Here is a 27,372-nt window from a genome sequence, read left to right on the forward strand (position 1 = left end):
TGATTCAGGCACCATTACAGGTCAGAAGTCAGATTGGATCAGAAAATTCTGAATATTATCCAGCTCCATCTGGCTGAAGGTCAAAGTCATCACTCCGGTATGGAGACGAGTTTGAGGATCATTGCCGATGGCTGTCGTGTCGATGAGGCCTTCACAGGGGATTGTCTAGTTGACAATCTCTGCTGACACTTCATGGCTGCATTGTGGTCGTGTCTAGGTGCAGGTCCACCATATGATCTGGATACGGCCCGGATCCCGCTGACTACATCAAGCGTTGTGGTCGTGTCTAGACACAGGTCCACCATATGATCTGGATACGGCCCGGATCCCGCTGACTACATCAAGCATTGTGGTCCTGTCTAGGCGCAGGTCCACCATCGGATCTGGATACGGCCCGGATTCAGCTGATTACATCATGTGTTGTGGTCGTTTCTAGGTGCAGGTCCACCATCGGATCTGGATACGGCCCGGATTCAGCTGATTACATCATGCGTTTGGGTCGTTTCTAGGCGCAGGTCCACCATCGGATCTGGATACGGCCCGAATTAACTGTTCAACCAACAACCCAGAGATAAAAATAGCCAACTTATGAATTTGCTTAAAAAAAGACTATGCAAATTAATACCCTAATCCATAAACTATGGTTTTACTACAAAAAAAAAAAAAAAAAAAAAAAAAAAAAACCATGCTTATTGTAGTTAAACCATGGTAATCACAAATTAACCATGGTTTAGCTACATTAAAGGTGCAATAGGTGATCTGGAAATGCTAACCTTAGCCTGCTAGCATTGAAATTATACGATCCCACATTCCCTGCAAATCGCCGTCCAAAGCCATGCCTCCTCCAAAACACATGAATGCACAAAGATCAGAAGTGAGACGACTAGAGACAACGTTATTGGATTACATCATGTGTCATTCAATGGTGAGAAAACGTTACAGTACAGTGAGTAACAGTACTACAATAATGAACGTAAACAACTGTTTACCTAGCTGCCATTCTAGCTCTGTCTGCACAGCGTATGTGAACGCACTGCTGACGTATGATGTCTGCGTGAAAAGGCTGCGCAGTGGTATGCAAACACGTGTTGACTGACAGGGAACAGTTCATTTCATTCGGACCGAATGCCATGGGCGCCAGAACCATTGTATATGGGTGGGACAATAAGACCAATGATATTGGACCCACTGACTTTTACCGTCTAATTCAGCGCATATGTCTGTTCACTTTTCAAAGCGCCGTCAGTCAAATCCATTCCACTTGAGGAATGCCCTAATAAATTAAACTCCATTCCGCGTTTTAGCAACAGCGTTGATTTCCACGCTGTTGCTCAAATCCATTCCACTTGGCTCATTCAGAGTCCCACCAAACCCTTACTTTTCAGGCTAGAGGAGCGAGCCAATGCGCATGTGCTGTCCTAAGCGTGAGTCTCAGGTTCCTATGGAAACCGGTGTGGTGAAAAGATGATTCCCAGTGAAGTGATGAGTCCCAGCTTCATAATGCACCACACATTTTCAATAGGAGACAGGTCTGGACTACAGGCAGGCCAGTCTAGTACCTGAACTTTTACTTTGAAGCCACACTGTTGTAACATGTGCAGAATGAATCTTGGCATTGTCTTGCTGAAATAAGCAGGGATGTCTCTTAAAAAGATGTTACCCTGATGGCAGCATTATGCTAATTTTTTTCTCATGCTATAGCCAGACAAAAGTGTCAAAACACATATTATAAAAACGAACACTTCCAATTCTTGATTATTATTGGCTGAGCTGTGTTCGATGCCATTGTAATATACTTTATAACCACACAGTTGAGAACCGTAATAAAATGAGATGACGCGCAGCCAGCAAAGTTGCAGTGGAAAAAAACTCACAGTTCGAGTGCCAAATACGCACGGGGACAGCGAGGATCAACTTCAAGAGAGAGTGAGACAAAGAAATCTATCATGTAGCTTATCACATCATACTAAGTTTAAAACATTTAAATAGACATATCAAGTAGTAATTAATGTAAATTAATCTTAGTTGATTATAGGCTATTAGCTGGTTTGGTTGCTGAGAGACGGAGACGTGCAGAGATGGAAATTAACGTGCTGTTTGATTTGTGATCGTGCTGTGCTTATTCCATTCATTCGTGTATCATATTGTACAAGGCTTAAATCATTTAAATTTACATACAATAATATACAATATCATATCATTGAACATGTAGGCTATATGATGTAGTAGTCTATTTGAGTTGATATTACTCTTGCCAAGCTCTGATTTCTGAGAGATGCACACATTTGCGCTCGTTTCATTTTTACTCTCACTCATTCCCTTCACTCATTATTGCATAGGGATTTTTGATAAGGTATTTGGCTTTGTGAACACCCCTAATCTACTCCAGTAAAAAAAAAAATTGAGGATGACCCACCCGCATTTTATTTCTTTTTTTTTGCTACCGACGCCCATGCTGGATGCAATGATTGAATGCACATTTTATGGTCCTACGCCTTTCACGGTCGATATATATTATAAAAATACATTTATACAGCTTACTGATCGGATATGATGAAACTTTCAACCACCATAACAAAATTAATTCTGTAGAGAATCACCTACTGCACGGCTCATTTTACTCAGACGACCAATCAGTCTCTCAGGATCATTGTGAAGCTATCAAGCCACGCCCTAGCAACCATTTAGAGCCCCTTAGCAACAAGTTCCATAGACTTCCATTGAAAGAGTTCAAAGAGATATCTCCAGACTGAATTGTCATAGAAACATGGGGGTGGTCTAACTGTGGTATACAAATGGTAGGCCTAATCAATCCGCCAATAAACCATTACATTTCTACTATATTTAGCACACTTTTATTTATTCATCTGCTTAGTTACTAAACAGGTAAAGCAGTGAGTTTACTAACTGTTTAACTAACTGGATACTAGGAGCGAAATAGACCTAAACTAAACTAAAAGCGGGCGGAGCCAGAGGTGAAAGTTTTGTCAGTGAGTCACCTGAGGAAGAGCGAAAGCATTGCGTGTTCAGTAAAGCTCAGGCCGCCATCTAGACAAAACCCATGATGCAGTTGCGATTATGAAAGTAGCCTACATGGAAAACTATCATGCGTAGGATTTCTGGCAATTTTATGTGTTCGTGAGTGAAACCGTATTAGTCTACTAAATAGTTTACTTTGCAACGGGGCAACAGACTGTGAAATGTATTAAAGCGTAACTTAAGAGATCGTTTTTTTTTTTTTTTTTTTTTTTTTATCTCGCAAGACTGGACATGTATGAGAAGATAATTGTGTTATGACGGACACAATGTTTACTTCAGTTCTTCTGAGTCAGATCGTCCTCACACTGCTCTGCCAGACACTTTGTTATGGTAAGCTTTTCATTTTTGTATAGAACTAGTTTATAAAGCAGTCTAATTCTAAAACTTATGTTCTCGTAAAGTTATCTTTGTGACAACCAGTTTGTTAGACCACCGAGGTGATGACAAAGTGAGTCGTTTGTCCGACTCCTCACTTCCTAACAGGCATTTTTAAGGGCTGTTTGAGGGATTAGACTTGGGGCCAGTTGGAAACGTAGCCATTATGTTAAGACTGTGTCTTAAAGGAGAACTCCGGTCAATTTTAACATTGAGCTCATTTTTTTTGGAAATTTGGAGTGCTGTCAGTACAGAGAACAACGACAAAAATCGGTGTTGCCTACACGTATCCTCTTTTTAAAATTTGCACCCTGTTGACTTCAATGGGGCAAGTTTTAAACCTGCTTTTAGCCTCTTAACATCCTTGATGTGTCATTACAAGTGCACAGCCAATGTGAGTGATTCCTTCAGAGTGAACGCGGGTGAATCTGACTGCAGTAGATGTGAAAGATATGAATAAAAGTGATGTTAATACAGGTATGAGCGCTGGCTGAAATAACATCACTTTTATTAATATCAATGTTAAAATTGACCGGAGTTCTCCTTTAAGAACTAGTATGACCAACTACCAGTTAGTTAGGGGTAGCCTAATCAGTTTTAGGTATCAAATTAGACTAATCTACTTTTTTATGTAACTGACATCAAACAGTTATACTGGCTTAAAGAAACAAAAGTGATGACTAACTTGTAAGGCTTCTCTTAGCGTTTTATGCAACGGTCCTAGGGTTAAGGTTAGAATGAGTTTAAGCACTTAGTTGTGATGGTTAGGGTTAAGGGGCTTGGGATTGGGTTAGCCTATTTGATTGTCCTCACAAAGATAGGCTAACAAACACGTTTGTGTTTGTTAGTCACTATCATAATTGTGTCAAATCTATAGCTAGGCCTATATAGGCTACACTGTAATTTTCCTCTCCTCAGAATCATTTGGCACATTAATCCTTTTTATTTTCCATCTCTAAAAAATCTGTAGAGCCCACAGAGAAGGACTTGAAGTGTTTCAATGACTATGAGACAGAAATGAAGTGCAGTTTCTGGTTTGACGGCCTCATAAGTTGCTCTGGATACAAACTCAACATCACACAGACTGTAGGAGATATGTATGTATTTGTTCAATTCCTCTGTAACTACTAAAATTATTTACTGTTCATTTAGCAATCAACTGACACTATTAACTCTTATATTACAGGTTAGAAAAATATACATGCATCCTTGAGAGAAATCATCTCAGTGCCAACTGTGAATGCAAAATTGAAGTCCAAGGGTTTGTTTTAACAGAGATATTCTCTACTACACTTCTGAACGGACCAAATGTTTTATTAAGCAAAACATTCATGACAATGGACTTCAGTGAGTATATTTGTTGTCTATATGTTCTTGTTAGGCTTTTTCCATTACTTTTAAATATTCTGAAATTAAAAAGAAAAAGGTGTTATCTGGCCTTATCTGACACATTTACAAATATGTGATTTTCATTTCCTGCAGTCAAACCAAAAACTCCAGTCTTATCAGTGCAGAAGACTGAAAATGGAAATTTTTATGTAACTTGGGATGACAAGTATGAGAAAAGAGTTTTTGCAGAAAGTTTGGAAATGCATCTGACCTATAGGACTGAAGGAGGAGATGAAATCGTAAGGAAGATGATATATAGATGATATTAAATAAATTCATGCATATTCACATATAGATGTATCATAAAGAAATAAAATAAACACTTTGTCCATACAGATTTCCCAGAATGTGTCAAACTCCCTGGGATTCTTTGAGATTGTGGGCATATATCTCCAGCCAAACACCAACTACATTCTGACAGCAAGAATGAGCACAAACTATAATGAACGCACGATATTGAGTGACCAGAGCGCACCAGTTGAGTTCACCAGCTGTAAGTCAATGTGTTTTGTTCTCAGAGTTATTACTGCATGTGTTTTAATGCTCTTTAATATCCTGATCAATCTATATGTGCTCCACAGCCTCATCTCTAAACGAATTACTCAGAATGATGGTTCTGCCTCTGTGTGTTATTTTAATCATCATCATTTGTACTATCTTCATCTGTGTTTTGAGGTGAGATCTCCGTTTTGTGTCTCGCCATCATTCTACATTTTGCATTTTTGCTATTCCTTTGTGTATCCTTGACAAATTTAGTTCTGACACACTTTACTTCCTCGTTACAGGATGAAGATGAATTGGTGGGACAAGATCTCCAAGCCAAAAATAGATGCCAATCTTGGAGAAGAGAAGGTTGGAGAAAGATAAAAATCATGCAATAGCCATCAATAATCATAATATTACATCATTTATGCAGATCAAACTTTTTTCTTACCCTAATTTTTTTCATTCTTGTTTATTAGGGTCATATTTTGCCTCCTTCCATTTTGAACTTCTACACAATCCTTGTAGAGATTCCAAAACTGGACTTTAAGGAGGAAAAGAACTTGTAAGTTTTCCCAAAAACTTCAGAAACACATGACAGACTAGCATCGCTCTAATTCTGATTAATAATGCCTCAACATGTTTGTCTCTCTACAGGATCTCTGCATTATCATTTAATATAAACAATGAGAAAAGTTCCCCCAGAGTTGAGTCAGTGGCAGACGATTATGGCCAGGCTGGTTTTGATTCTGGTAATGACCAGGAGAATTTCAGTCTGAGAAAGTTATCATCACGTGTCGAACGTGCCCTGGAGGAAGATTTCAAACTCTTTAACAACACACCCAGCAATCACCAAGTCAAGAGTGATGATACCAGTTCCTCAAGAGAAAGCAACCATGCAAACCGAGATTCGGGCAACTTCACTGACTCATCAGTTTTCAGCAACATTTTGTATTTGGGATCGGCCAATGATGATGATTCTTCCATCCTGGGTCACAAGTGTTGGGATCATCCTTCTCTGTTTGTTCATGATGGTAGCGTCACACCAAGTGATGGTGGGTATCAGGCTTTTGAAGGCTTAACAAAGAGCACAGAAGGACAGTGGAGCACGAGCATCACAACTGAACAAGCACTTAATGAATGTGGAGCGCTGAAATTCCCCCACAGCACCGGCCAAGATCCCACATCATCAGAGCAGCAAAGTTTGTGGCCATCTCCTTTGCATTTTCTACCCATTATTGAAATAGACACTTCATATCAGTCTTTTTAGCTGCGCTGTACATAACTAAAACATTTATATATTTTATGTAATTTGTAGTTGTTCCACATGAATCACCCATGAGACTGACCAGTAATAACCATCTTCAATTTACAATTCTTTGTTTAGACTCCAAAACGTTGAATTCAAGTTAAACTTTCAACAATAAGAGGTTGCACAGTGTCTCAAGTGCTTGAAGAGGTTATGTATTACCATTTTGACATGATTTTGAATGATTTTATTGTTTGACGCACAATGTCTTTGACATTAGCAAATGATAATCAATGTACATTTTAAACGCAATATATTATTATTGCCATTTGTCTATAAAAGGAAATTGTATTTTTCCATTGTTTTATTTTTGCTACAAAAACAAAAATATAAAGTACATATTACATTTAGGTGTGGATTACACTCTAATCTGTCATTGATTACTTTTAACCAGCAACCAAGGTGCATCAAAACTTCAGAAAATGAAAGAAAAAAGAAGTATTGGACATAACTAAAATATCTAATTGTACCTACTTTTTTTTTTTTTTTTTTTTTTTAAAAGTGAAAGGCTTCATCTTCACAATACTTTTTCTCAGGCAGAGTTAATAAGCATAAGTCTCAATTCATAATAATGATGTGAGATTCAGTGGTGTAGTAATAATGACTAAATTATGAGTACTGAAACTAAAATGTTGACACAAATAATAAAGATATAGGTAATATAAATACACTACAACCTAATGGTCAGTGAATATGTCCAAGTAAATAGAAAGAAATAAACACACATGAACACATTTAGTTTTTCTTTATTGAAATGTTAAAAACATCAAATAAGGTAAAAGGGTTAGAAGGTTCTTGATTGTCAATTGACAAAATTCAAAAATCAGACATTTGAGACTGAATCTAAAACAAATCCTTTCAATATGACACATAAATTATTTCATATCTACAATCTAATGAAATGTAGGCTGATTGGCTAGTGTGTAGTAAAGACATGAAGTAATGTCATCCAAACATGCACATTTTGTGGAACAAACATTAAAACATATCAAATACAGCCCGAACTACAAGACACATGTAAAGATAACATACTTTACTTTATAAACACAATACTGGTTTACAACAAACAGCACATTAGTGTCGTAAGAAGACGTGTAGATTCTTGTTTAAACCGGTTCTGTCTGTCTTGTGACTAAGTCTTCAGGTCAACGGTCTGTCATCGGTCATACTTTCATTATCTGAACCAGCTTATCTGGTATGGTTTCCTGGTTACGACTGCACAGTTAAAGTTAAAAAGTTTCACAATAAAGAAGAACAGAGTGTATATACAGTTTAAAATAATTTTAGATTGACATGTCATTAGCTTATGTCATACAGCCAGGACCATGAGAGAAATGCTTTCTTAACTAAACTGAAATGATACAGCTCCTCTTTGTGTGGCATTTCATATCATACATCTATCTTAAAAGGTGCGCTCATTATTTTTTCCTCATTATGTTTTTGTTTTGCACATAATACACATCACCTCATGAGGGCGGCAAAGCTGAAATCGCATGACCAGTTGAATACTAGTTTTATCTAGAAACAGAAACAAAACCATACTGAGTGCGCCTTTAACGTAATCTCATTTGAAGTATAATTTTACCATAATACAATTCCATTACAGATTTGGGATATCGCAATGCAATTCCAACAAACAATATTTTATCAAAGAATGTACATAGAGAAATTAAAAGTAATACTATTAATTCCATATGTATTTTAAGGCCCCCCCCCCCCCCCCCCTCCCCAAAAAAAAGGCACCTTCTCATAAATCCCGAGTAGTGCTTTACACTAATTATTCAATCTTAATTACAACAAACAAATAGTGCAAGTAATACAAATGCTTACTGAAATGTGTCCTGGTTGAGGCTCCAATCTAATACTCCTGTGTATCAGCTGACATATTCTGCATCCTCTCCACCATGAAAAAACACAGCGTTCCTATGAAGCCCATGATGACCATAACGAGAAGCTGCCACGTCAGCAGTATATAACCACTGTAGAAGAACGCCACAGCTGCAAAAATAGACTGAGAGAGAAACATCGAATTCACCTTATTGAATGCACTGGTAACACTTTACAATAAGGTTCCTTTATTAAACATTAGTAAATGTATTAACTAACATGAACTAACAATGAGCAATACATTTACTACTGTTTTTGTTCATCTTTGTTAATGTTAGATAATAAAAATAAAGCTGTTCATGTTAGTTCACAGCGCATTAACTAATGTTAACAAGATTTTAATAAAGTATTAGTAAATGTTGAAATTAACATTAACAAAGATGAACAAATGCTGTATAAGTGCAGTTCATTATTAGTTAATGTTAACTAATGTAGTTAACTAATGAACCTTATTGTAAAGTGTTACCAATGCATTTTATTTATTTAAATTAAATTTGCATTATAAATGTATAAGGCATATAGCCACCTAAATTAATGGATAAATAGATTTTAAAAGAAGTGCAATCCCCCATTTTACTGTCTAAATACTAATCAGATATTCTTTTGACGTAAACCAGCAGTACTCAAATGCTAAAAATACCATGTATTATCATCAGACTACCGTACAATCATATCAAGTACCATCTTCCATGCAAGTAGAATGACGGCTATGCATTAGTCTAATGATTAGATGCAGAAAAATACATACAGTAGATGCACAAACATATGTGTGTGTAAATTTGATTTGATTCAAGTTTTTTTTTTATGTATTTTATTTATTTATATAAATTCACACACACAGCTTTGGATTTGGTAAGATTTTTAAATGTTTTTGAAAGAATGTTCACCAAGGTTGAATTTATTTGATCAAAAATACAGTAAAAACAGTAATATTGTTAATTATTATAACAATATTATAAAAACTGTTTTCTATGAAGATCCCTTGATCTTCTGTAATTCGTTCCTGTGATGTCAAAGCTGAATTTTCAGTATTATTACTCCAGTCTTCAGAGTCACATGATCCTTCAGAAATCATTCTAATATGATGATTTGATGCTCAAGAAACATTTTGCATTATTATCAATGTTAAAAACAGCTGTGATAAAAAAATGCTGGATACTTTGACGAATAGAAAGCTAAAAAAAAAAAAAAACAGCATTTATTTGAAATATACTTTACTGTCACTTTTGATCAATTTAATGTATCCTTGCTGAATAAAACGATTAATTTCTTAAATAATAATAAAAAAAAAATCATACTGACCCCAGATTTTTGAAAGACAGTGTATTTGCAGTTTATATCGCCCCATACGGTACGCCACATTACTATGCAAAACTGCAAACTGGCCTGTGTCTTCTTTGATTCAATAGCAGACTTGGTACGAATCTTAGGCCCTGTTTACACCTGGTATTAAGATTCGTTTTGGTCGATCGGATCACATGTAGATGAGGGAGACACATTCCCGTTGACACCCGTTGTTTTAACCCATCTCTTTTGTCCACTTTCAACCACTTCTGTCCTGCTTTCTTTGAGGGAAGGGTCTATGGGCGGTAAATCTATGGGCTTTTTCAGATCTTTTGATATAATGGAAAAAATAAGCTCGCCCAATTTACATATGAACGCACCCGGGCACAACGGAAAAGCATACGGAGAGCATTACATTTCCTTTCTGCTTTGACAGCTGCGAAACCGCCCACAAAGCTGTGAGTGTGTGTTAGAAATCAGAAATGGTAAGAGAACATTGTGCTTGGTAAGCTTTTTGTCATACAACTAAACTTTTAAATCCCGTCTGGCTAGTGCGCTTCCCATAATGTTTACGCATTAGGTCAGTCGGCGGAGAGTAGGCGGTCATTTGTGGCTGTTCTAACACATTCGACCACATGAGCGTTTTCAATCCGGATGCGTTATCTGGACGTCTGGAAGTGGTCGAAAGTGGACAACCTCAAAACGTTTTACACCTATATTTAGCCTCGTCCACAAAATTCATCTTAATACTGTGTAAACACTGTTGAATAAATGCAAAATGTCTTTACCTGTATGAATTTAAATATAGCAAAGGCTGGTGCACTCTGCTCGGCATACGCCCGTCCCAGAATGCTGTAGAGTTGAGTGTTGAAACAGCTGTCCCCAAGACCCAGCAAGAAGCTGCACAGCAGGGCTATGGACACGCTACAAAAGTGAATAAAGTTCACCATCAACTATGCAACACTTCACTATTTAGGAAACAAAATGCTCACCAGACAATCTAAAGCAGCTTAAATTGCATTCAAGGTATCCATTTTTATCAGTTCATTCATTCTGTGGGAATCAAACCCATGACCTTGACACTGCTTTGTTTTGTAGATTTCACTTATATGCATTCTTCCCCCCCAAACAAGTTCAGCGCAAACTTTGCCCCGCAGCCAATTCTTAAGAGTTCATTGGTCATGTCAATCACAGTGCTGATTGCCTTCACAATGCTACACCAAATGCTAACCCCTGACCCAGTAGCTCTTAAATTTCTCAAACTTAAATGTCCCCCTTTAAACTTGTTAAAAAGTCTGGCTCCCCCACCCCACCTAACCTCACCTCTGACTACCAAATAATTTCAGTAAAAATGAAAAGTAAAGATTTTCTTTAAATCCTCTGGTGCAGTAAAAAAAAAAAATAAATAAATAAATATATATATATATATATATATATATATATATATACAGGTGCTGGTCATAAAATTAGAATATCATCAAAAAGTTGATTTATTTCAAGAATTCAACTTAACAGGTGAAACTAATATATTATATAGACTCATTACATGCAAAGTGAGATATTTCAAGCCTTTATTTGTTATAATTTTGATGATTATGGCTTACAGCTTATGAAACCCACAAAATCAAAATTCCAGAAAATTAGAATATTACATGAAATCACACAGTAATTACACAGTAATACCATGGTCATTGAACCAGGTTTTGGTTCTTTTGGCAGTGTAGGCAGGTGAAAATCCTGCTGGAGAATGAAGTCAGCATCTCCATAAAGCTTGTCTGCTGAAGGAAGCATGAAGTGCTCTGGAAATGTCCTGGTGGACGGCTGCGTTGAGTGGACAGCACAGTGGACCAACACCAGCCGATGACATGGCTCCCCAAACCAACACAGACTGTGGAAACTTCACACTGGACTTCAAGCATCTTGGATTGTGTGCCTCTCCATTCTTCCTCCAGACTCTGGGACCTTGGTTTCCAAATGAGATGCAAAATTTGCTCTCATCAGAAAAGAGGACTTTGGTCCACTGTGCTTTATTAAACCCAGAGTCAACACAGCCGTCTACCAGGACATTTCCAGAGCACTTCATGCTTCCTTCATTTTCCAGCAGGATTTTCACCTGCCTACACTGCCAAAATAACCAAAACCTGGTTCAATGACCATGGTATCACTGTGTAATTACTGTGTGATTTCATGTAATATTCAAATTTTTTGGGATTTTGATTTTGTGGGTTTCATAAGCTGTAAGCCATAATCATCAAAATTATAACAAATAAAGCCTTGAAATATCTCACTTTGCATGTAATGAGTCTATATATTAGTTTCACCTGTTAAGTTGAATTCTTGAAATAAATCAACTTTTTGATGATATTCTAATTTTATGACCAGCACCTGTATATATATATATATATATATATATATATATATATATATATATATTTTACCACATGGTAATGGTATGAAACTTAGTAAATGTTTTCACACTTCCTATGTTAACTTTATGGACATGATTTGAAAAGGTTAAATAGTCCTGAAAAAAATTAATCACACTTGTACTGTTCGCGGTACAACGAATGGGAAGCGAATTTCATCTAGTGGAAACTTTTGATACTTTGCCCATACAAAATCTTACTGAAAGTCAACGGTCTGAAGAAGGAAGTTTTAGAGGAATTGGCGTCCTGTGCTGCTATAAAAGGCAGAGAGCCAACCGCCATTCAGACACCATTTCCAAAGCTGTTTTCCGAAACACTTTGAGAACCACTGCCCAAACCTTATCTTTCACCCTAACCTTAACCAATGAAATTGGCTGCAGGGCAGGATTTGGACAGAGCTGGTTTGGGGGGAAAATCACACCACTTATTTTACATATTATACCTCGGCGACAGATATGGCTTATGCTGTGAGCTTGTTTGAAAAACTACAGGAGCATCATCTGGTATGTTGAGGAATATCAGGTAGAAAGCCACAAAGTGCACAACCATCCCTAAGAAGACAACTGAAGTGCGCCTGAAACGGTTATTTTTCAATACAAGTCCAAACAATCCTCCTCCTGCAGACAAAAGACAACATCGAATCAAGCTTCAGTCTTATAAAAATATCTGCCTAGCTTGCCATTGGATAACCAGAAAACCAAAATGCAATGGTAATCAAAGTAGATGTTTCTTCATACTGAAAGTGGCTTACCAATTATTTCTCCGATTCCCACCACAATGCCTGAAATGCCGATTAAGCCTTTTGCTGCATCGCCAAACTGCGTTGTAGCTCCAATGCAGGTTCCATAAACGCCACTGTAAAATGACAGCTCCAAACCTTCAATGAGACAACAGGAATCAAAACATTTTCATCATTCTCAAATGCTCAAGTTCTCAAATGAATGCATGTTTCCTTTAGTGATGTCTTTACCACTGTATGCCATGCAGAAACTTAATAACAGTATGGTTTTTGTTTTGAAGAGTTCCGCAATAGTCTCTAAAAGAAAACAGACAAAAGAAAAAAAATAATAATAACTGATGAACCACAACAAAAATAGCCCAATTCTTTGAATAATTATTTAATGAAATAATTTTATAACAAATAGGGAATTAAGGAAATTAAGCCATATGAACTTACTAAACTCTGTTTTAGCTTCCGTCACAGCAGATGTTGCTCTTTGTGTATATCTAAAATAACATTACACAATAAAATATATAAGCTTTCAATGAAAAAGCAAAACAATCAGTATCACCGTAATTTTTTTGTGTGTGTTTTGTCTATTGTTTGTGTTTATAGCTGGGGTTATCATGGAGACACATCATTTCCAGTTATTACTTCAAATGAGAGGAATATCATAATATGTACCATATTATTGTGGTGGGCACATTTAAAATATCAGCAGAGCAAGTATTAATCTTAATATCTGGTCAGAATTATTATTTAGGATCTGTGAAAGAGATCATTCTCTTTCATTCTTTTCATTTCACTCTTTCATTACGGTTCACTCAATGAAAGAGTGAACTTACATTAATCTTGCCGATAACAGAGACTGTCCCTCCTCTTCAGACAGAGCATCTTCCAGCTGACAGACCTTCCTCAAGGCAAGAAAACTTAGTGTCCCGAGTGCTGAGATAACCAGCAGAGCCGTAAACATGATCTTTCTGTCTTTATCTGCGATAAAGTGACAGAAACAAAAACAAAAATGTATAAACATAAAAAAAAAAATCTGTTTGAAATACTGTCATTTGAGAGTAAGTAAATAGACAGGATATATTGTGTTTAGTAGTGATTAAATAAGTGCTGATTAAACATAAATAAAATAATGAACACAATCAAATATGATGTTACCTGAAATTTCAGTTTTTCCATTCCAATCAAAATAAACGTATAGATTGCCAAACAACATACTGGAAAGAAAACACACATTTTCATATAGGTAATCCAATTTCATATTCGTAATACAATTGGTATTACTGATTTGGTTAGTATGTTTGCATAACTCCTCCAATATGGCTTCCTTTCTTCAGTTAACACAAAAGGCAGTGGCGTGCACAGACCTCCAAAGACCAGGGACGAAATTGGAAATCCTAAAAAAATTCCTCTGATCCTAGGCCAGTCTTTGATCGCTAATTTAACATGTCCGATTAATGACCATTGATATCAAATTCTGGCAGTATCAGAAGATTTGATGCACGGTCCAGACTTCTCCTACGATAACCGTCAAATCAAAAACCAATACAAGCATAGAACCTCATGACACAATTAGTGAGACAACAACAAACCTACACTTGCTCCACACACACCCCTTCGTTTTTTTTTTTTCTTCCAGTTTTCTTTTCAAGAAAAGCTATGATTAAAATTAACGCTAGAGATTGTTTTTGTTTGCTCGCCACCATTTCAATCCCCACTGAACATTTTAACGCGTCTTGACTGCCGTACATTCTGGCATTAATGACGACTGAGATCCATCAGCATGACATGGCTTATACAGCAGGGATCAAGTTTATTGTATAATTTGCCAAGCCACATTATTTTTAATTTGTTGTGTCTGTGTTGTTAGTAGATTACCCACACCTGATTATCATCATCAACTCTCCTAATTTGCGCTGCTCCTGGAGATTGTGTTGGTCATAATGGAAATGAGCTGCGTCTGTGTTCTTTAATTTGTAGAACTTTACATTCCCATCAACGCTTTAATGTGATTGCGGTTTCACGATAATTTGCCCCGTTTAATGAATCTGGCCTTTAATATTCCATATTAGTTTAACTGTTGATAATCACAGCTGATTAAGGGTAATATGTTATTGGGAAGTATAATTTTTGGGCAACTGTGAATCAGGCTGAGCTCTCTGTAAATGTCTGCTGCTATCTCTTCTGGTACCTGCACTGCAGTAAAGCCCAAAACAATCCTGTGTTCCTGTTGATGGTGGAAGCATCCGAGTTCTCCACTAGAAAGTGCCCTTGGGCTGTCCAAAGCACTGTAGATAGAAAAAGGACAGGTTGCATTATATTAAATTGGATTATATTTAAATTAATTGAGAGCTAATATGAGCCATTTTGCACTACTTAATTATACTGTAAATATCCTCTTAACAAATGAATGATTAAAACCTTTAACTATCATTTAACCATAACCTTTGATTCATTTTGACAGATAATGATTGATTGACCAGTGTTAAAAAAAAAAAAATGCAAGTATACTTCCTTTTATGACAGAAATGGCCTCTACCTTTGCTTGGGCATTAACAAATGTAGAATCTCTTCTGCTGTAGAAGTATGTACTGTACATAAAAGACTAACCAGACAGGCTGAGAAAATTAAAGGTCCCGTTTTTCCTGTGTTTTTGAAGCTTTGATTGTGTTTACAGTGTGCAATATAACATGTGTTCATGTTTCGCGTGTAAAAAAAAACAGTATTTTTCACACAATTTACTTATCTGTATACCGCTGATTTCACTGTCCTAAAAACGGGCTGATGACTTCCTTGTTCTATGAAGTCCCTCCTTCAGAAATACGTAACGAGTTCAGATTGTGCCAGCGGTTCCTGTGTTGTGATTCGACAGCAGCTTAGCGCACGTTGCCCGGAAAGGTCAAACCGTTTATATACTGTCTATGCGACAAACACACTCTACAAACGCAACTCTTCCTCTTCTCCATGGGAGCGCAACAAGACCACGTCCCCCTTTTTTTGTGTATTCCTGTGGGCGGAGGTTAGTCAAAAAACTGTTCTAGTGACGTCATTAAGGCAGGAAGTAGAGGGATGTAGTCCAAACCGGCCGTTCGCTGTAGGCTTTGAAAGGGGACTTCTGTTAAATAAAATATCTCGCTTGGCATTGAACTTTGAGCTTTATAATTTTACAGGTATTATTTATGCTCTAACAGCAACATTACACACTAACTAAAGTTTGAAAAATGGGATCACGAAGAACAGGACCTTTAATGCTAGGTTGACGCATAAAGATGTTCCAGTCAATCATCAGCTTTTTGCCAAAACCATTTATTTCTATAAACATGTATATGAAATACACAATGTATGTGATTGTGTGTTTTAAATATCTACTTACAGGCTGCTCCAATGCCAATTACCACTGATGTAAAATAAAAGGACCATGTGGATGGAATGATGAATACAGCTATATAACCACTGAAAAACACACAGAAGTAAACAATACAGACAACTGTTGCACACTGACTTCATAATGTAGCCTACAGTCACAAAAATATCTTTGATACTTGCCTATAAAGAATTCCACTGAAGAACATTGTAAACTGTGGTCCAATTATTGCAACGATAGTGGGAGCTAACACATTGCAGAAGGAAAAAACTCCATATATTATTCCAAGGCTGTGAAAAGAAAAAAGGGGGAAGATTTTATATACCAGAGTTTCATCAGAGTTCATTTTGCTCTTAAATTAAGTTCTTAATGTTTTGTGCAGCCAGCACCTTCTGCTTCTGACATTGGAAAATGTGTGACTTTTTAGCCTCTACTCTTATAATAAATCATAACTAGGCTAAACCTTAAGTGCTGCATTTGATCTCTCATGCATTTGTTAGTAACAATTACAAACTCCAGCAGTGTTCAACTCACTAAAATTGAAAATATTTACATCATGCCAACCTACAGTGGTTTTTTCAACCACTTTGAATTTATCCCGTGTAGACAGTGTAGAATTCAGTGAGCTTGTGCTTCAGAGATTCTTCTCTTAATTTCTGTTTATTATCTGTTCATTTCTATTTATTATTCTGTTTATACACTGCAAAGTTTCTGGATTAACAATCGTATTTAAATGCACAATTGAATCAGAAACTGCGATGATTGACAGTGATAACCAATGGATGAGACAAAATGGGACAAAAATTGTTTAAGTAGTACTTAATTCGACAGTTTTTGCGAATTTGATACCGAGAACTACGAAATTTTACTGGTATTGATACAGATTACTGAAATTTTGGTACAGTGACAACCGTCAAATAATTAGACTGAAACAAAGATGCTTTACAGTGAATTGTATTATATTTAGACTATATGTCCATCATAAATCAAAAAAAAAAAAAAGGACTGAAGGACTGGGGGAATAAATCTTACCTGTGATACCCACTTCCAGTGAAGTTAGTGCTATTTAAGCTTTTCACCACTGTTTGCTAAAAGGAAATAAAAAAACAAATAAATGTCTTGCTGTTCACCTAAATAGTCTAAATAGGAATTTTTAAACATTGTATTTTTTATTTATTTAATGTAGTCTGTCTGTCAATCAATATGAAGTCTGTCACGTTTTGAGTTTATTTGTTGATGTTTAGAGTTGTAGAGTTTGTTTTTGTCCTTGTTCATCTTCTAGTCTTTTAATTGGTTCATTTCTCCTCTGTTTTTTTCCGTTTGTTTCCATGGTAACTGATTGAGTTAGTTCTGTTCAGGTGTGTATAGTTGATTTACCCTCTCTTGTTTGTGGTGTATTTAAGCCCAGTATTGAGGCATGTTCAGTTGTCTGTCGTCGTCTGTGTACCGTTGCTATTTCCTGGTTGTTCCGTTCTTGTTTTTGAATTCCTGAGTATTTCTGTTAGTTTGAGTTGGTTATTAATAAGGACTGCTGCACTGAGATCCAGTTTCATCTCTGCTGCGACCAGGACAGTGACAAAGTAATAAAAACAGCATGTAATACAACTTTAAAATAGTTGTAGGCTACATGAAGCATCATTGTGAATATTTTAAAGATGGTTCATTTTGCACTAGAACTTTCAACACATTTGGAATGTTTCTTGAATCTCAAATGTGTAAGGTATCATTTTTTCATGTTACATAGAGTTTGAGGGGTTTTCTGTGTGGAGTGACTGTGGTTAACATAAGTCCACCTTGACATTTGAATTTGTTCCTCCCATTAGTTATGCAGGATAATTCATTGACTGATGGGGGAAATCAAAAACACGAGATGCGCCTGACCCGGATTTACCTCAACAATGGACTGATAGTTTTCAGTTTTATTGAATGTCGTTTTTTCACAATATAAAATACTGAAATAAACCTGAAAACTTGCCTTACAAAAATTCTTAGGCTACTGCAGTACAACCGTGTGAATAAAATGATTGTCTGAAGGACATTTTATTGTCGTAAAAAAACTAGTAGGCTCTATGTGGTTTCTTTTAGTAGACACTATTGCTAAACTAGGCTACATTTTACTGTTAAAATTTCCGTACAGAAAAAGTTTAAACAAGTTTTAACACAGCATGTCTTTGTATGATCATACATCTTAAACTATAGTTAATATCATGCAGTATGAATGCAAGATAACTTACTTCGATATTACCACAAGTGGTGAAAGCTGTAAAAATGAACAAAAATCCTATTCCCAAAACAACAACATTATATGTCCTAATGTCCGCCATCCTCGCCTCATTTAAATCCTCGTGTAAGATGAGTCCAGAGTTTCAGTCAGTGATTCTTGGTCCATGTGAATAAAAACAACATCCAGGAAAACAAACTGTTATGGGGGAAAAAAACAGAAGATGAGTACTTGGTAATCTACTGCATGTTACTGTATTATTGCATTATCTATAATAGTTAAACGGCTGCGAATACAAGTTCGTGGTCACAGAAGTGCACGCGCCTCGTGACCCTCAAGAATGAGATGAAAGTTGCTGGAATGCAAAATCCATGTGATAGTTTCCGTGGCAACTACTTTACAATGATTTGCTATAATATGTTAGCCTACATATGTATGCTTCAAGATGACATAATACATTTTCGTTGCATCGTTGAGCTAACTTGATACATTTTCGGTTCAATGTAGCGTATCATTTAGGGCGACCAGTTATTCTAGGTTAGCTACAGCATTGTGCTAGTTACACAGTCTGTTAATAATAACACTGTATCATTGCAATAACTTACCCGAATTCACAGACTGTAAACTTTACTGTAAACACGTAGTTGCTGCTGCAACTCTTGTGAATAGAATGTTCACCAATAATGAAATTATTTGTTCCGTTGACTTGTTTACATGTTTCTTTCAAAGGTTGTAGATTGTGTCAACGCTGAGAGATTGCCAACCCCTCAAGGTAAGGTAGGTTAAGTTTACGCGTAGAACATCAGTAGATCTAAAAGCACTGTCCACACAGCGCATGTCAATCACGATTATTTGGAAATCATCGAACGTTAACAGGCTACGTCACATCTGGAATAGTCGTTATTATTTTCTAATTTTTTCACTTCAACCTTTAGAGACAAAAAGACAATAATAAAAAAATTCAAAGAGGGTTACAATACATGAAAAGCGAAGATTACAGAATAACACCATAGAGGAGTCTTATTTGACATCAATCTTTATTTAAAAAATAAATAAATAAAAAAAAAAAAAAATATATATATATATATATATATATATATATATATATATATATATATATATATATATAATATATATATATATATATATGTGTGTGTGTGTGTGTGTGTGTGTGTTTGACATCAATCATTATTTAAAAAAAATATATATATATGTGTGTGTGTGTGTGTGTGTGTGTGTGTGTGTGTGTGTGTGTGTTTGACATCAATCTTTATTTAAAAATTTTTTTTATAACATTTAAACATTTAAAAACATTTATACTTCCATAACTTTTTCATACTTTCATTTTTTTGAAGTGATTTCACTTCAGCAATAATCTGCTGCGGTCTATATTCCAACCGTTTAAGTTTGGATGGTGCATTTTTACATATATTCTCAAAAAGGAGAGTGACAGTTAAGGGGTCAATGTGAAAAAGTAAAACATATTCGAAAACAATAATAATTGTAAAAAAAATAAAAATAATAATTGTTTCTTCAAAATGATGGCAAAAGGAAAAATTTGGTGAAATACTTTCATTAACATTTGAAAGTTTATAGTTTACTGGATAACAGTTATGAATAATTTACACGTTACAACAACAAAACAATTAACAACTTTGTTTGGTCAGAAAGAAACTGTTTGTCGAATATGCCAGAACTGTCACTGAATTTATGATTAAAAAACCCCGCTCCAAACACTAGGGGCCAGTTGCATAAACTTAGCCACTGTGTTAAGACTGTGTCTTAGGAACTAGTTTGATCAACTAGCAGTTATATTACTTATACGTATATATATATATATATATATATATATATATATATATATATATATATATATATATATATATATATATGTAAATATATATATATATATATATATATATATATATATATATATATATATATATATATATATATATACAGTATATATATATGATTATATATGTAAATATGATATATATATATATATATATATATATATATATATATATATATATATATATATATATATATATATATATATATAATTTGTATACAGTCGCTTTTAAGACTAGTCTAAGCAGTTTATGCAACCGGCCACAGATTTTAAAATCGCAAAGTCACTACGGGAAGCTGCAGAGCTCATTCACTGACAGCACGCTCTTTCCCAGAAGCCTTTCCTCATATTGTACACAATCATCATGGCGGCGCAGGATGGTAGGTAGCATGAAAATGTACTTAAATGCCATTTCCCCTGTCTTTGCGGTGTTGCTTATAAGCGTATAACATCAGTTACAGTCATTTGAAACTTGTATTACACTGAATGGTTGTTGCTTTAACTTGTCAGGGTTAAATACTAGCTAGATATTCTGTGATTAGCCCAAACAGCCTTCTCGAAAACTTCGGCTGTGTCACAAAATCTAGTCAACTATCTACCTAGATGGCATTCTGGGGGAGAGAATTGATCGCGCTTGAAACGTTTCTAGAACGTTCGATCATGGGAATCACGGGAGCGTTTGCAACGTTTAAACAAAGGTTTCAATCGAGCCCATTTCAATTGGGCACTAAGGATGCTGTCTATATAGGCAGCTCACTGACTTATGAGACACAGTCTTGATATGAGCTTGCGAATATTAGCACAGCGGGCTGGCTAAGTTACCGATGAGTCAGTTGTGTACGATTACAACACACAGCCTCGATTAGCTCCGTCATGTAACGGTTATTGGTCTTAGTTCAACAGTTGGGTTCAAATAACGAGGGGGGAATTTACTAGATGTTTCTGCGACTTTGGACTGGAGTCTGGATAGTCAGTTAGCTTTAAAAACTATCTATACTACAGATAATTTATAAGTAATACATCTAAACTGGCGTCTGTGGCAGAGGGTAGGAATCTAGCATAAATTAATCTAGCTAATAATTGTGAGATTTGGATAGTTAACGTTACCTAGGTTTCACACATTAGTGTTATAAATATTAGCTGCTTTATGTATGTCCCAAGAGGATTTGTTTGTTTTATTTGTATACTGTTTGAATTGTCATTGTCATTAACTTGTCATGGTCATATCAGTAATCTACTGTTAAACAGTAATTTCCTGATCAATGTGAATAAAAAACAACTTTTGATTGAAAACCTCTCATCTGTAATTGTTCCCACAGGAAGTGAGGTAGAAGGAATGGAGGCTGAGGTCACGCAGAAGGTACCAGAAGTGTTGTGTGAAGCTGCGGGACATGGAGATGCAGCAGGGACTGAACAAGCATCTCTTACCGATGGTGAAAGCACATCAACTCAGACCGCTGCTGTGAGCAATGGAGAGGAAAGTGATGAGGGGAAAGAGATGGTGGAAGTGAAAATCATTTGGAACAAAAACAAATATGATCTTAAAATTCCTTTAGACGGCACCGGTGCTAAGCTGAAAGAGAAGATTCACACTCTCACTGGTAATGTAACTCTCTTATCATGAAAGTTGTGGGTTTTACAGCATATGTATTTTAAAGTCGGCATGAAACAGAAGTTGCCACAGTCTTTTCCTACTTATTGTGAGGTATATCTGAGTGAAACGGCTTCTCGAATGGGGAAAAATGAAGGGCGGGACTTGATTGTGCCCATGGGGAATTGATTGGATGGTTGTGGTTTGCTGTTGGTTGATCTCATGTGAGTGACAGGTTGCTCCCGCCCTCATGCCAGTAAACACATCATCAGAGAAGAGATGTCGCTGCATGAGGCAGTGAAAACTTTGATGAAAGATTATGAGGGCACGTGAATTAAAAAAAAAAAAACATGATGTGCAAGCATAAATCATTTATAATAACTTAAATATGCGCAACTGCTAATGAAACATTTGGACAGAGTTTACTATATTTATCATTTCAAATTTAATTTAAATTGATAATTTGATGTAAAGATTATGATCAACTGCTTGAAATCCGTTTAAAAGAACATTTATGAAATGTGACTCCCGTCTCCATGAAATTCTTCCAATATGGAAGAGCAGCCTACAAGTTTCCAGCATACATGCACAGAATGATCTAAAACTCTATTTTGATTTTAAATGTGGAAAATAGATAACATGTCAATAAAATGCTTCATGGTAAGAAAATGACTTTATTATGTTATATTATCGAACCAACATAGTATACTAGGATCCGATTTTGAAATTAAATACCTTATACGATTTACTTTTCTTTTCTTTTTTTGTATCATCATTAGGTCTTCCACCTGCTATGCAGAAAGTGATGTACAAAGGACTGCTACCAGAGGACAAGACGCTTAGAGAAATCAAAGTTACAAATGGTGCAAAGATTATGGTGGTTGGATCTACAATAAATGATGTACTAGCTGTAAATACACCAAAAGAAGTTATTCAGCAAGAGGTTAAAGCTGAGGAAAACAAAAAGGAGCCATTGTGCAGGCAAAAGGTGGGAAACTTGTTTGCATAATGTGAAATTTAGAAGTTAAATTACAATGGTATATTACTTGGAACGCTTATCATTATACTGATGTACTTATAGTTTATAAATGTACTTGTGGATACTTTTTTCTCAGCAACATAGAAAAGTTTTGGACAAAGGAAAACCAGACGATGTCATGCCATCAATAAAAGGAACTAAGGTAAGCACAACCTGTGAAACATAACATATAATTAGACTGTACAAGATTACTGCGCACATGCCATACTAAATTAATGACATGTCTAAACCTTAAGAACATTGTAATGCAATACATTTTAATCTGCTGTATGTGCTCACAAACTTAATCTCCACTTGTGGTCTCAGACTTTTGGACCCCACTATATGTGATATTTCATATGCCGTTTGTATGGGATTGGACAATAAAACTGAAACACCAGATTTTCAGACCACAATAAGTTATTAGTATGGTGTAGTAGGACCTCCTTCTGACCTCCAGTACGTCATCAGTTCATCTGGGGAATGACAGATACAAGTCCTGCACAGTGGCCAGAAAGATTTTGAGCCATTCCTCTTCCAGAACAGTGGCCAGGTCACTATTTGACGCTGGCGGATGAAAACGTTTTCTGACTTGCTCCTCCAAAATACTCAAAAGTGGCTCAAAAATATTTAGATCTGGTGACTGTGCAGGCCATGGGAGATGTTCAACTTCACTTTCATGTTCATCAAACCATTCTGTCGCAATTCTTGCTGTGTGAATTAACATGCTGATACACGGCACCCCCTTCAGGGTACAATGTTTGAACCATTTGGTGCACATGGTTCTCCAGAATGGTTTGGTAGTGGTTTTAGACCCATGGTCCACCCCCGTGCAACAGTCCGGCTGTTAAGCCTCTTTGGGGCTACTCTACACCGTAACGCCCATGGATGTGGGAGAGACAGTGAAGGTGGACTCAGGGAACAGTACATGTTTCACATTGTCCACAGCCCAAGATTTGCACTGTTGGCACTAATTAAACTGGCATTTGGCATTGGTGCGAGTGACCAAAGGTTTGGCTATTGCAGCCCGACCGTGAACATTGACTCTGTGGAGCTTCCCGATGAACAGTTTTGGTGCAAACAGGAGAGTCGGGTTGCACATTTGCATCCTGTTGGACGTGGTTCATCCTGCGTGGTGGTATGCCGACATTACCCTGGATACCAAAGCTCATGAATAAAATTCATTGTTCAACCCCTGTATGTGTTCCAATGTAAAGTATGTCAGTTTAGTGATCATGTCCGCAACTGTAAAGCTATTTTTAAGGACACAGAATAAGTTTCTTGTGCGTGCTAATGACATCAGTGTGTTCTCTTATTTGTCAAACAGGAGCGTCTGCCAACAGTGCCTTTATCGGGAATGTACAACAAATCTGGCGGAAAAGTACGACTCACTTTCAAACTGGAACAGGATCAGTTGTGGATCGGAACAAAAGGTGATTTTATCTTTTGATTAAAATGTATTTGTGATGCTTGCTTTATGCTGATCATTATGATTTCTGGCCTGCAGAAAGAACAGAAAAAATCCCGATGGGTTCCATCAAAAATGTTGTGACTGAGCCAATAGAGGGTCACGAGGACTATCACATGATGGTATGAGTTTATCACAACATTTCCAACAAACTATGCATTATATCACTATATGTTTTTGTTTTTTTTTACACCAGAATTTTGTAACTTTATAATACTAGTGATAATTGAATGAATTTTACATATACAGTGCCTTGCGAAAGTATTCACACCCCTTCATTTATCTTATTTTTTCACATTTAATGTTGCTGCATTGTTAAACTACTTTAAGTTACTTTTTTTTCACATCAGTCTACTCTACACTCCATACACCATAAGGACAAAGCAAAAAACTGATTTGTGACAACTTTACAAATGTAATAAAAACAAAAAGAAAAATAATTACATTGCATAAATATTCTTACCCTTTTCTGGGACACTTGAAATTTAGCTCAGGAGTATTCCACTTCCGCTTGTAGATGAATGGGTATGATTTGGAAAGCCACACACCTCTCAATAGAAGGTATATGTAAAGAGTGGTGACCAAGAAGCTGATGGTCACTCTGGTCAAGCATGATCATGATCATATGTGGAGATGGGAGAAATTTTCAGAAGGACAAACATCACTCCACTTATCACTCCACTTTATGGCAGAGTGGCCAGACTCACGCCTCTCCTTAGTGAAGACGCATGAAAACCCACTTGGAATTTGCAAAAAAGCACCTAAAGGACTCTCAGACTTGAGAGACAAGATTCTTTGGTCTGATGAACCTCAGTTCCAAGCATCATGTATGGAGGAAACCAGGCACTGCTCATCACTTTCACAATACCATCCCTACAATAAAGTGTGACAAACGCAGCAGCATGCTGTGGTGGTGGTGTTTTTCAGCGGCAGGGACTGGGAGACTCATCAGGGTAGAAGGAACGCTCTACGCAGCAAAATATAGAGAGAGCCTTAATGAAAACCTAGTCCTGAGCATTCAGAACCTCAAACAGGGCAGAAGGTTCACCTTCCAAAAGGACAATGACCTTAAGCACACAGCTAAGACAATGCAAGAGTGGCTTATGGACAACTCTGTGAATGCCCTTGAGTGGCCCAGCCAGAGCCTGGGCTTGAACCCATTCGAACATCTCTGGAGAAACCTGAAAACGGCTGTCCAACCTGACAGAGCTTGAGAGAGTCTGAGGGGAAGAATGGCAGAAAATCACCAAATGCAGACTGTGCAAAGCTTGTCGCATCATACCCAAAAAGACAGTAAAGGTGCTTCAACGAAGTTAAGGGTACAAATACTTATGCAATGTACTTATTTCAGGTTTTCATTTTTAATAAATGTACAAAGTTATCACAAAATGTTTTTGTTTTTTTTGCTTGTCATTATAGTGTAGTGTAGATTGATAAAGGGGTGTAGTGAAAAAAAGGGGGCGTGAATACTTTCGCAAGGCACTATATATATATATATATATATATATATATATATATATATATATATATATATAAAAAACATTTCTTTGTTTGTTTTTCACCATAGGCATTTCAGCTGGGTCCAACAGAAGCCTCACAATATTGGGTCTACTGGGTGCCTGCACAGTTTGTTGATGCAATCAAAGACACAGTTCTCGGAAAATGGCAGTATTTTTAACGTGCCTCTATAGACACTGAAGAATTGGGATTCAGAGCAAAAGATTGAAAACAAGATTAACTGGAGCCAACACAATAATCTGAAGAACTGATTTTTCTGAAGTATATCCAGAGCAAACCGAAGGATTGCTGTTGGACAAAATATTTTGGGGGTTTTAAGTGCACTAAGTGTCAGCATCCCGTTTTTCAAACTGTTTCATCACTCGTTTTTTTTTTTTTTTTTTTTTTAGAGCAATCTCAAGCATAAACAGAAAATTGTACAGAACTTGCATATACATTTCTCGTAGTTATTCTGAAAGAAATAAAAATTATTTAAGGAAAATGATCAATGCAGTAGAAAGATTTTATCTAGTGTATTCCACGGTTTACCGTTCAACTCGAGCAAACTTGCCAAAGTCGACATTTCACAAAGTTGTTGATTTTACAATCAGCTTTTATCATTGCACAGATTATAGTTTACATGTAAAACAGCAGTGGTGTAATGCTCAAATATGTAATTCATCCAGGTTAAAAGAATATTGTTCCATTTCATGTGGTTCACAAATTCCTTAATTTTCCTCAAGACTTGTATTAACACATGGAGAGCTCATCTCATTTTATATTGAAAGCAGGAACCTTGTTGCAGAATTACAACCCTAAAGCCAAGAGTACATATGCTCTGCCTCTGTGCTTTCGACACAATAATCCTTTGAAGAAGGCAATATCTTTTTAATATTTCAAATCAGATGTAACATTAGGGAGAACAGTGTTGATATGCCCTTAATACACAATCATATAACCAAGTTGCTAATGAGTGACTATTTTGATCATGCATGTTGTTGTTGTTTTTTCAAACGGTGCTAACCAAATACAAACATTTTTATTTCAATAAAGCCCAAAGGAAGGAATAATTTCAGTGAACTCTGAATACTGACATTTTATTTAAACAAATCTAAACTCATTGTGTCAGCTCACAGTTAACATTCCTCCTAAATCACACATTTTAGCATATACGCATTTAGTTCAAGCTAGGAAGCTACATAATTTAAAGTAACCAATTATTTTTCATATTTGGAAAGAATACAGCTGCCTGTAGTTGAGCATTTTGGTATGTGAATGGGTAACTGAGGGGTAAAGTGTGCCAGTCTCAACTAATAGTGATGAATGGGAATATGAGTACTCTTACAAAATGTGAAAAATAGTTTCACTGTATTCAATTTTTTTATATATATATATTAAACCATTACACTGCTGGTTAGCATATATATGAAGTAAAA

General features: G+C 36.3%; 3 protein-coding genes across 8 annotated transcripts; 2 read left to right on the plus strand and 1 right to left on the minus strand.

Moving 5' to 3' along the window:
• The first annotated feature begins 2,992 nt into the window (after window positions 1-2,992).
• LOC307168069 (uncharacterized protein) lies at window positions 2,993-16,384 on the plus strand. 2 transcript variants are annotated; one of them, XM_079887633.1, is made up of 10 exons: window positions 3,219-3,369; window positions 4,385-4,511; window positions 4,601-4,761; window positions 4,897-5,042; window positions 5,140-5,296; window positions 5,385-5,478; window positions 5,589-5,655; window positions 5,766-5,851; window positions 5,944-6,488; window positions 16,298-16,384. In XM_079887633.1, exons 1-10 carry the CDS (start codon window positions 3,294-3,296, stop codon window positions 16,321-16,323), a joined length of 1,485 nt encoding a protein of 494 aa, XP_079743759.1. In that variant the 5' UTR covers window positions 3,219-3,293; the 3' UTR covers window positions 16,324-16,384. The 2 variants fall into 2 exon arrangements, with proteins under 2 accessions (XP_079743758.1, XP_079743759.1); XM_079887632.1 differs by lacking the exon at window positions 16,298-16,384 and having other exon boundaries at window positions 2,993-3,369; window positions 5,944-7,009.
• On the minus strand, window positions 7,325-19,386 carry LOC307168084 (UNC93-like protein MFSD11). 2 transcript variants are annotated; one of them, XM_079887654.1, is made up of 15 exons: window positions 19,113-19,386; window positions 18,521-18,705; window positions 17,319-17,374; window positions 16,469-16,576; window positions 16,296-16,375; window positions 15,114-15,210; window positions 14,081-14,139; window positions 13,759-13,903; window positions 13,370-13,419; window positions 13,163-13,228; window positions 12,944-13,069; window positions 12,635-12,809; window positions 10,555-10,690; window positions 8,426-8,606; window positions 7,326-8,113 (listed from the first exon to the last, which is right to left on the minus strand). In XM_079887654.1, the coding sequence occupies exons 2-14, from the start codon at window positions 18,608-18,610 to the stop codon at window positions 8,454-8,456; spliced, it is 1,341 nt and encodes a 446-aa protein (XP_079743780.1). In that variant the 5' UTR covers window positions 18,611-18,705; window positions 19,113-19,386; the 3' UTR covers window positions 7,326-8,113; window positions 8,426-8,453. The 2 variants fall into 2 exon arrangements, with proteins under 2 accessions (XP_079743779.1, XP_079743780.1); XM_079887653.1 differs by having other exon boundaries at window positions 7,325-8,606; window positions 19,113-19,351.
• A 1,263-nt stretch (window positions 19,387-20,649) lies between these two features.
• ubfd1 (ubiquitin family domain containing 1) lies at window positions 20,650-26,502 on the plus strand. 4 transcript variants are annotated; one of them, XM_079887688.1, is made up of 7 exons: window positions 20,650-20,742; window positions 21,682-21,963; window positions 22,733-22,941; window positions 23,069-23,134; window positions 24,299-24,404; window positions 24,479-24,561; window positions 26,007-26,502. In XM_079887688.1, exons 1-7 carry the CDS (start codon window positions 20,727-20,729, stop codon window positions 26,115-26,117), a joined length of 873 nt encoding a protein of 290 aa, XP_079743814.1. In that variant the 5' UTR covers window positions 20,650-20,726; the 3' UTR covers window positions 26,118-26,502. The 4 variants fall into 4 exon arrangements, with proteins under 4 accessions (XP_079743814.1, XP_079743815.1, XP_079743817.1 ...); XM_079887689.1 differs by having other exon boundaries at window positions 20,707-20,759; XM_079887691.1 differs by lacking the exon at window positions 20,650-20,742 and adding an exon at window positions 20,825-20,851.
• The last annotated feature ends 870 nt before the right edge of the window (window positions 26,503-27,372 follow it).

The sequence above is a fragment of the Squalius cephalus genome (assembly GCF_949319135.1).
Source record: "Squalius cephalus genome assembly, chromosome: 1".
Taxonomy (NCBI): Eukaryota; Metazoa; Chordata; class Actinopteri; order Cypriniformes; family Leuciscidae; genus Squalius; species Squalius cephalus.